Source organism: Adiantum capillus-veneris, chromosome 21 (assembly GCF_014529385.1).
Source record: "Adiantum capillus-veneris isolate H3 chromosome 21, ASM1452938v2, whole genome shotgun sequence".
Classification (NCBI taxonomy): Eukaryota; Viridiplantae; Streptophyta; class Polypodiopsida; order Polypodiales; family Pteridaceae; genus Adiantum; species Adiantum capillus-veneris.
Genome location: NC_140951.1, coordinates 52,671,911 through 52,681,861, shown reverse-complemented (window position 1 = coordinate 52,681,861; position 9,951 = coordinate 52,671,911). Strand labels below are relative to the sequence as shown.

The following is a 9,951-nucleotide window of genomic DNA, read 5'->3' as shown; positions in this document are numbered from 1 at the left end:
TTGCGTATGGCCCTGTACTGGTGCTGCAAAACTGCACTTCCTTTGTGGTCAGAGACCAATGCTTGGCCCCCTCCCCCGGACCTTGACAGCCAAGAAAGGTCTTATACCACTCCCCTGGACCTTGATAGCCAAGAAAGGTCTTATACTGACCTTTCCCTCCATAAAAACCGAACCCGACATGGCTCCCGGCTCCCCTGCGGTTGCCATGGGGTCGCAGTTTTTGCAGGAAGAGGTCAGTAAAAGACCTTTCCCTACCCCAAAAAGCCTAGGGCTTCTGTATGGAATCCTGATTGTACACCCTGACACGCACACAACTCAAATCTTTAAGGAACTTTCCTAGAGTCTTGCATGTTAACTTGGAAATACCTCTTGCCTTTATGGAGCCTGTGAAATTCCTTATTGGGCACACTTAATTAAAGCTGTACTAGATCACACCTAGCGAGTGCTAAACAATAGAGTAGCCACAGAAAATCAACCACAGAGGTCTGTATTTACATATGTCAAAGAATGCACTAAACTTGGGTGTCTTCCTTTGATTCATGCCAAATGATAGCAACCAAACATGGACTTCTGCAAAGTTAGTATACTCTATAATTCTCTGTTTTCGCCGCAAATAATGCGGCTGTGGTGCGTGAGGCCAACATATGAACTTTAACATGGTAAAAGTTGTCCAACAGTTAATACATCGATTTCATCTGTCCACACTTTCAACATTTTCCCCTCTTTTGACAAATGCTCCAAAACATTATATCTGTCTGTACTGAGCAAAACTGGTTTTGGCCAGCCAATCTTGTCACTATTACTAAAATTGTCGCACAGAGCTCATCCACGCCAGAAAATACAGCTTAGTTTGAGTTCAAGCTAACTAGAAGATGTGAAAGAGCACTTGTATATTTTCATAATTTTTGCCTTCAAGCTAATTAGAAGAGGAGAAAGAGCAGCTTGTAGCGACTATTTGATCGGTAGTATCCTTGACGATTAGCAAGCCAACAATAGTTTGACTCATAAGAACTTCTGCCAATACTGCTGTCTACTAAAGATATGGAAGACAGCATCTTTGCCACAGCAAGGCGTCCACTTTCATCACATCTTTCGAATACAGCAAGGAAATAGCTCCTGCGAATGCGCATGATGTTGAACTTTGGAATGGCAATATAAGCGACTAGAAAAGGTCGTACACAGGATCTCCCACATTTAGACTTCAAACACTTCATGCAAGCCATCAGTGCTGTGTCAATTGTTATCTTCAGAGAAGACAAAAATATACAAGGAGCCTTCTTTGATGTGAAGAATCTAGAAGAACGGCAAAGTATCCATATGTTTTAATTTCCCTTTCCTGCCCTGAAGATTTCAACATCCTCCAAGGTCAGTGCCGCTTGGAATCTTGCATGACAGATGCCAGGCTCTTGGTAATCCATATGGCAGTTTCCCTCGACGACACAGCCGATGGGTTAGGACCGAAGGGTTGCAAAACAACTTCAAGCTCACTAAGACGCTGCTGCTGCAAGAGCTGGGCGCACAGCTCAAGAAGGCCCTCTAGCGCCTCTGCTCGATCCTTAAAACTAACATCGTCTTCGGTAGGAGCTTGGTAGAGCCCATGCTGAGTGATTTCCTTCTCCTTGACTTGTTGAGCTTGGTAGAGCCCGTGCTGAGTGATTTCCTTGTCTTGTTCCTGCTGCTGCTCTGCTCCCATTCTGAAGGTACTATGCCGAATTACATGCACAACATCATTTACCACCGGCGATGTATGGACTGGCTGCTTCTCATCCACAAAAATGGTTCCCTTCTCTTGTGTCCTGAACTCGTGCTCCGATCCTTGGTCCATTGATTCATTCAAGCTACAAAAAAGGGTGTCTGTTGGTTGACTACTATCCAGCTTGGAGCTGTGAGAGAGACTGCTGCTTCCGCACGTAGACGCTTTGGGAGTGTCTCCTTCTGCTTCTACTATCATATCTGTATTGTGATAGGACTTTTGTTGAGCACATGAAGAATTATCCGCCGAGACTAAGAGACGAGGTGTTTGTGGAGCATTAGCAGAAACAATGGGGAAATCAGAATAGGCAACAGTGCTTGCCGCTGTGATATCCAGCCGTGGTGATTCCCCTATGGCAGAATCAGTCATCATGCAAGTGCCACCGTTCACCTGCTTTTCCACCCCCCCTGATGTTTGTCTTAATTGAATATCACTGAAAGCCCTTGCAGTGACTTTCAGTCCAGAAGCTGATGAGGCCTCAGAGAAGTCCAATCTGTTCAGGCAGCCTTTAGTCTTATGAAATGGCGATGGACTTGAAGAACCTGGCAGTTCATTGAAACTCCTCGGACGACAGCTAGTAATTGAAGAGGATGTTTGGGTATCACAGCCATGTTGGGGTAAACAATCAAGCTCTCCTGAACAATTCCTATCAAAAGCCCTGTGTGTGGCAACTTGCATTTCATCCTGTTGTTGTCCCTTGTTGTGAGGAACATTTGAGACTTCTGCCTTTTGTGACCTTGCTATACAAGCTTGTAGTTCAGCACTTGCCAACTGCAAGGACAGCAAAGTTGGGCAAGGTCTCAATTCTTCTGTCAAGACGCTGCACTCCCTGACTGCATGGAGCTCGGGTTGTTCAACAAGGACTTGGGAAGAGAGCAAAGTATTATTTGAAGAATACTCAACCTCATTAGGATCGCATGAGCCTGCATTCCACTTGGCATTCCTATCACAAAGGCCTGCATCCATTTTGAAACGCGAACTTCCCAATGGATTGTTGAGAGACGCATCTAAATTCAATCTTTGGCCTAGTAGATCTGTGCTACAATGCGTCTCAGAGACCCCTTCACTTTCATTTTTGGAAAATGCAGCTGGGTACTGCTGGCTACAATCATTCAGACCAGTTCTATTATCTAAAACCCAAGGTGCCTCCTCTGGATGGCTGATATCAGAATGGCTACTCGTTTTTGGTATCTTTGCTGGTTCACCGATTCTTTTAGCAACCAATGCTCTCAATGGACTGCATTTTGGACTCAAATTAGAACCATCATTCTCCCCAATAGGCTGCCTGCCACAGGGGCTTTCTGATCTGCTGTGCCTGTTCAAGTAACGCTTTTTTATGTGCGCACTGGGAGACAAACATGAAGAAAGCTCCATAATTTTCTTTACTTGCACAACATAAGGTTGTAAGTGGGGATGTTTAAGCAAATCTGTTGCCTGCATATCAACAAGTGTTAAAGTTACCCACAAACCTAAGCAGAAACTGAAAGAAAGCTTAACACGAAGCGTCTTGAACCAACAATTGCCTACCGTAGGCCTGTGCTCTGGATTCTTTCTCAGCATTATCTTCACAAGTCCTTTTCTGATAGCACGACAAACTTGGGACAAGTTAGAAGTTCTTTGCTTATATCCCGCAGCAACATGAGAGAAGCAGAATTAAGAGCCACTTACAGTGCAGGGGAAAAGCCACTTGGTAACGGAGCAATTGTCGATCTGTTTATTTTGGTGATAAGTCCAGCCATGTCCTATTGTGACAATGACAATGTTAACCATGTGCACAATCAGCAACCTTTTACATTACATCAATGCAAGAAGTTGGCAAGCACTCACAAATGCCTTGAAGGCAGGTTTGTGTGCAGTTATCTCAAACATGCAGCATCCTGTAGCACAACACAGACCCCCATAAACATGGCTGAAAAGAAATTACTAGGCCCTGATGCTTTGGGAAGTACAAAGCTCAAATTACCCAGTGACCAAATGTCTGATTTGAAACCATATGGTATGTCAGCAAGCAACTCAGGGCACATGTAGTTAGGGGTACCCACAACCTATCATCACCAAAACTGACATTAGTACCAACATTAGAGTGCCCGAGTAAGCAGCGAGTACTAAACATTGAACTAAATGTTTTTCCACACAAGCAGAGAGACGGATGCCTAACTGAGCAGGCTAAATCATCCTCCTTCATCAGTTTCGCAAGTCCGAAGTCACCTGCAAAGTCACCTCACAATGCAAAATTGTCAAAAGAGACGAAGTCTTGGCAAGGAGAAGATGACAAGCTGACCTTCCCTTACCTAGTCGTACCTCTTGATCCTTTGTGAGGAATATATTTGAACACTGTTGACACAAGACAAACAGTGAATATGCAATAAGGGCTGGCACACTAACCTTCTGAAGCTAACCAAGGAAACTACCAAAAACCAAAACTTAAACCCCAAAACATAATTCACAACACTAAAATTTAAAAAATTGCATGTTGAAAAGTGGAACTCTCAAATGGCAATCGTTGCAGAAAAATGGCTCGCCTGCCTGTGCTACGTGCATCTGCTAGCTATCGGAACTTCATACATTGTAAGTACTAAAACACATGTACTAAGTTCATTCAAATATATTGCAATTTATAAGGAACAAAGCATTACATGGCAATTTTAAGACAATCTTTGTCATGCGCCCTTAACTTCACTACTTATTCATAGCTTGGACAATCTCTACAACAGCCCAACTCACATCATCAGGCATAGGGTTTTTGTTATATATCGGACTGCTATCTGACGTGGCCCAACCAGCAACCGGTTGGGCCACATCAAAAGGCCCGAAACCACCCCCCCAGCGCCCCCCCCCCAAAAAAAAAACTTGTCGAGCACACGGATTGCCCAACTCATGGGCAGTCCGATATCTATCTAGCGCCCAGGCAGAGGTGCAGGTTTGCATAGAGTTACTTCCTACTGTTATAGATCCATTTAAGCATACTCCTTCATGCCAAGCAGTAGCTTAAAAGCTCCTTACATCCACCAACTTAAGAAGCATTGGACAGGATAATACCAACTCTTTGTTGATTAGCATGCTGCTACCACTGTTCAGTGTTTCAAACTTATCCGGTACTATCTAATAAGCAGGTACCCTGCATCAATACGCTCATCCACCTGCTACCCACTAAACTTTGTTAAAGCTCAACCTTACCCACCTTCCATGACTACTAATCCAATTTCAAGTTGATCATAGTACATGTTGATTGCCAGGATCAGAACATTCAAAATGCTTATCAATGGTCTAAAGACATTTGAACAAGTGAAGTTCCACAACTATTTCAAAGCACGACAGTAATATTGCAACATTGGTGGGTACCACTAAACACGTACTGGAAGTCAAAGATGAAGCACCTTGAGATCCCGATGCATTATGTGCTTGGAGTGCAAGTACTCCAATGCCAGTAACAGTTGCACAAACCACCGACATATTTTCTGTGCACATTTTGAGAACAAAAGCCGACAAATTCTCAAATTCTCTCCTGCAAGATAACGATAATGTCACTCTGAGCCAAGCTACTCACATCTTCTGGAAACAAAACGCCGTTCGCTTTTCGAATGGCTTCCGCTCTGTGATTATAAAAAAAAAAGACATGAGAACACAAGCAATGCCCTAGCCTGCTGACAGGAATGTATGTAAGTGTAGCATGCCAAGAGATGCAATCTGAACTTACAAGTCACCACACTCACAATATCCTGTGACTATGCATACATAGCATCCCTGCAAAAAAGATGATGGTACATGATTATACAGCCAATCTAAAGGTCATGAAAGCAGCCATAACTTACTATATGTTGATCGCATTATCGAGAGTTGACCACATTACGCAACACACAATACGCTGGCCTGAACTCTCAGTCTCACCTTTTCCACCCAAGACTCCTTATGCTCGACGATGAACGGATGTTGCACTTTGGATATCAGCTCCATCTGCGAAGTGTATGTTAGCAATGAGGGAAATTACAATGCTGCTAACCTGACTTTGCAATTGTTTTCTAAATTGAGCAACCTCTTGATGTGCAGAACGCCTACATCGGTCAGTTTGCCTGGCAAGGCGGATTTTCTTCATCACATACCTTTGCAACAGAACCAAGATTATCAGGACCTTAGCCAGAACAGAGAGATTTACAAACTAAGTACATTGCATGCTAGACAAACTCGTAAGCTATGGTTATGACCCACATGAAATCTTCAAAAGACGAGTGCAGATCCAGAAGTAGGAGCTTCATACACATGCACGCACACATTGACACGCACTCATATGCACACACACTCAAAGAGACAAACACACCCACTCATTGTGTGCATATGAACCCCCCTCTGCCCTGTTTTAGCTTAGAAGGTGGCCTCTTTCGCCAACAAATACACTGCATGCGTTCGCACAACATGACATTGCATCCACGAAAGGCTTGAGACATACTTTTTACGTTCAAGTTTGTGGGTGACCAGGATCGCATTTCCAAAGGCCCCTCTGCCGACCTGCTCCATGATCTCATACTGGTCCATTCTCGACTCCATCGAATTAGCTAAACTGCAGCTTCACTCTAAGCATTAAATGTTGCCGAGGGCTACATTACTTTCCTCTCAGCTCGCAGAACGCAGAGAGACTTCGTGCTGGTAAAAGATGGGGGAAGCTTTCCGATGCTGGTTAAGCTGCTGCGTACGCATAAGGCAGATTCTCGATGGCCTAACGCATTTCTGTAGAAACCTTCGCTTCGAGGGCGATTATGCTGCGCTTCGGAAGTAATCATGGTCCGGACTGCCACGCGAACCTGACGGTGCAGGCGAGCTTTCCATGCGAGCTGGTCATGAGGCACTGAGAGGACTACCAACGAAGGATTTGCTTGGGTATGGGTAGAGAGAATAAATTAAATGCGAAGAGGCTTTTGTCGGAAAGAGACGGCAGCGGGCAGCTAGCTCCACATGCATGACAGAAATGGCAGCAAGAGGGGCAAAGCAACAGGTAACCGGTAATAAGCAGATGAAAGGCCCCACGTAGCCTCCATAGCCAGAAAAAGCTTAATTCTAAATGCCCACCAAATGCACCACAGGTCTTAACTGTCTAGTTGCCAAGGAAAAGCTTGCTTGCTTTTGAGGTGCTTTGGAGCGCCAAATCATGGGGCCCAAATCAGTTTCCCAATGAGTTGAAAGCCTACTCAGCAACTTTGTGAGTGGGTTGGATGGTTGGATCCCCATCGCACTCATTGCTCAACACTAAATGCCACTAGGGCTTTCATTTGCCAATCCCGAAGGTCGACTTCGCGCGAGCAAACACTGAAATGATAACGTTCGATGTGAACGAGATGAAACCCAGACCAAAATCAAAACCTAGACAGCTCCTTTGGCTAGGTTTTAGCCAGCACAAAATGTCTCTCAAGTGAGTTGGTTGATGCACATGAGAGAGATGTACAAGTTGGAAAACTTGAGACTCCCCTTGTATTTTGCTTTTGATGCCCTCTTGAAAACCGATTTTGGAAGGCTTGCCCCCCAGGAACTCCATCCTTTAACAGTAGTAAGGCCTTATGTAAGTATAGGCCCAAACAAACCCAAAAAAAGGCTTGTGATCCTTAGCATAGGCCACTCATACCTTCTTTTGTGTGTAATATGGTCTCAAGGCCTTATGTAAGTATAGGCCCAAACAAACCAAAAAAAGGCTTGTGATCCTTAGCATAGGCCACTCATACCTTCTTTTGTGTGTAATATGGTCTCAAGGCCTTATGTAAGTATAGGCCCAAACAAACCAAAAAAAAGGCTTGTGATCCTTAGCATAGGCCACTCATACCTTCTTTTGTGTGTAATATGGTCTCCTATGCAGCAATACTTTTGGTGCCTCTTTACTCTTAGGAGGGTCCCTTTATAAGTTAAGAAATATGTTGGCTCTTTACTCTTTTGTGGGTCCCTTTTATAAGTTAAGAAATGTTGCCTCTTTACTCTTTTGCGGGTCCCTTTTATAAGTTGAGAAATAGTTGAAAACACACAACTTTGCACCAATGTTGAAAAAAAATAAGTTTTGTAACCATACTAAATATTTTGATATTTGTTTTACTACTATCTAGGTGGGATTTTTTCCTTTTTCTTTACTCTCAAGAAAAAAATTTGAACCTTTCAACACAATGATTGCCATTTGAGGCATACTTTTGTTGAACCCTAAGAAGTGGGATGTTTCACGTTTAACGTATCGCAAAAATAACTAATAAAAGGCATTTAGTTTTTTTTTTGCGCAATTTAGCATCCTGTTATGTCTTTCATAGGTTTTCTTGACACGTATTTACGGTCATCATGGTTGCATCTATATGCTACCTAACCCTTTTTTATCATATCATACATACTATACACATCTTGATTCATACGTATTCTATTGCTCGGTTCATCGCACAAATGACATTGTTTAAATTGAAAAAGGTGTGATGGTAGAGTTATGCTTTAGGATAAAGGGGCTAGTAAAAAATCGGGTTCCTGTCATGGACCCCGTTTGCTCCTATTATAACATTTTTCTCTAGATAGGTGACACGCCGAAGCTAGTGTTGGGCTGGTTGGCGCAGTGCAGCATATTATCCTCAACATCGAATCATGAGCTCGAGCTTGGCTGGCATACCCGCTCATATTCTACCCTTTGTTGGCTTCTTATTCATGGTCATTTTTGACACACATGAAATTTTGTTTCACATCGTGCATTCTCTGCGTCTCATCGATCGCAGCACAGCTTTTATCCCTGATAGTTCTTGTGATGAGCTCTCGAATGCGTCCTCCCAAGCTGAAAACAATGCATCGCATTGGTCGCAATTCGCAACCTCGCTTAGATGGCCTTAAGTTGGCCCCTTTACCCTACGCATTCAAGTTCTTTCTTAGAGTTTAGTGGCATCATCCTAGGCTAATGCTAAAAATAAAATGAGTTTTTGTGTATTCTTTCAAATGGTGTAGCTTACGTGCTACGAGATGGAAAGAGAAAGAAAGGGGGGTACATGTATGAAACCAATGTATAGAATGCCAGTGTGCATTCATCGGAGGCAGAAGACAACCATCTCCCTTTCACTTCGTTTTCCTTTGTGGTGTGGTTCCTTATAAAAGGACTATCGAAAATGCTTCTCCTTCTCCTTTTCGCAAAACTCACAATTTGTGAGTGAATTGTATTAAGCACATCATAAAATTTACAAAACAACCTCAAGCTCAGGCCGAGCCTTGAGGTGCTAAAGGTTAAAAATTGGATGTCTACCGCTTCTCGCCGAGGCAAATCATAATCTGATTTACAATGTAGGTGAACTATAGTTCTAGGCTTTTGCTTATCGCACGTTGACAACATGGCATGGGTAGCCTTAAACCAGTCTCCCGAGTCTTGCTTTCTTCCAAGCGTAAACATCATCACTCTACTTTCTTGTATGATCTCTGAGAAGCTTGTCACATCAAGATATCCTTCAGACACACAGTGGTTCCTTGCCTACCATATATGGTGAAAGAAGAAGTACCTAACAGTTTGATTATAAATAAGAAGAGCAGGACTTCCCATCTTCTTGCCACCAAGGAACAGATCAGTCTTGAAGAATCAGATCTTCCAGGTCCTTTGGACCCACTTGGAGATTTTCCTTGACAGGCCTGTGATTGCATGGGCATTCCATGAATAGGTGGTCCAAATCTTCACTAGCTGTCCTACACCCCAAGCATCGATCGAACCCAATTCCTCTTTCCTAGATCTTTATTTCTGTCGATAGAGCACCCCACATCACCTTCAACAAAAATATCTTCATAAAATGATGCCACTTTGGCTTCCAGATGTTCTCCATGACTTCCTCCCACCGTTCTTCCGGCCATTATCTCTTCCATATTTTGTTGCCATTATCTCTTCCATATTTTGTTGAGGTCGCTAGACCAATTATTATAGTGCATCAATGCATGATATATACCTTTAGAATGGGGTTTCCAAAAAAGACTACTTCCGGGCCATCTCCAGGCGTTCCACTCAATCCCGAATTCACTGATTGGCATTACAACATTGTCAAGCTCTTTTATCACTCTGTTGACTAACAATATCTCATAGCCATTTAGTTCATACTCGGTTGCCAAAAAGTCAATGGTTTTCTAGCTCTTTTCATTACCATCCCATAAGTGAACAAGCCGATTCAAACTCTTATTATTTACTTTCCTAGTAGTTTCTATCCAATAGGGGCTTTGGTGGTCCT

At 43.2% G+C, this 9,951-nt stretch overlaps 1 protein-coding gene across 1 annotated transcript; it reads right to left on the bottom strand.

Moving 5' to 3' along the window:
- Window positions 1-645: 645 nt before the first annotated feature.
- LOC147430956 (serine/threonine-protein kinase Nek5-like) lies at window positions 646-6,823 on the bottom strand. Its single transcript, XM_086493486.1, has 13 exons — window positions 6,198-6,823; window positions 5,787-5,853; window positions 5,642-5,707; window positions 5,451-5,497; window positions 5,301-5,346; window positions 5,131-5,211; window positions 4,045-4,087; window positions 3,912-3,961; window positions 3,717-3,798; window positions 3,581-3,630; window positions 3,422-3,495; window positions 3,281-3,332; window positions 646-3,187 (listed from the first exon to the last, which is right to left on the bottom strand). The coding sequence occupies exons 1-13, from the start codon at window positions 6,293-6,295 to the stop codon at window positions 1,367-1,369; spliced, it is 2,577 nt and encodes an 858-aa protein (XP_086349612.1). The 5' UTR covers window positions 6,296-6,823; the 3' UTR covers window positions 646-1,366.
- Between the last annotated feature and the right edge of the window lie 3,128 nt (window positions 6,824-9,951).

Bases quoted from the DNA above. Each gene is read 5' to 3' on its own strand.
- LOC147430956 (XM_086493486.1), bottom strand. From the start codon at position 6,295: ATGGAGTCGAGAATGGACCAGTATGAGATCATGGAGCAGGTCGGCAGA. The intron at 5,708-5,786 runs GTTGCTCAATTT...TACACTTCGCAG, and splicing joins GGCGTTCTGCACATCAAGAG to ATGGAGCTGATATCCAAAGT. The intron at 3,496-3,580 runs GTGAGTGCTTGC...TTGTCACAATAG, and splicing joins AACCTGCCTTCAAGGCATTT to GACATGGCTGGACTTATCAC.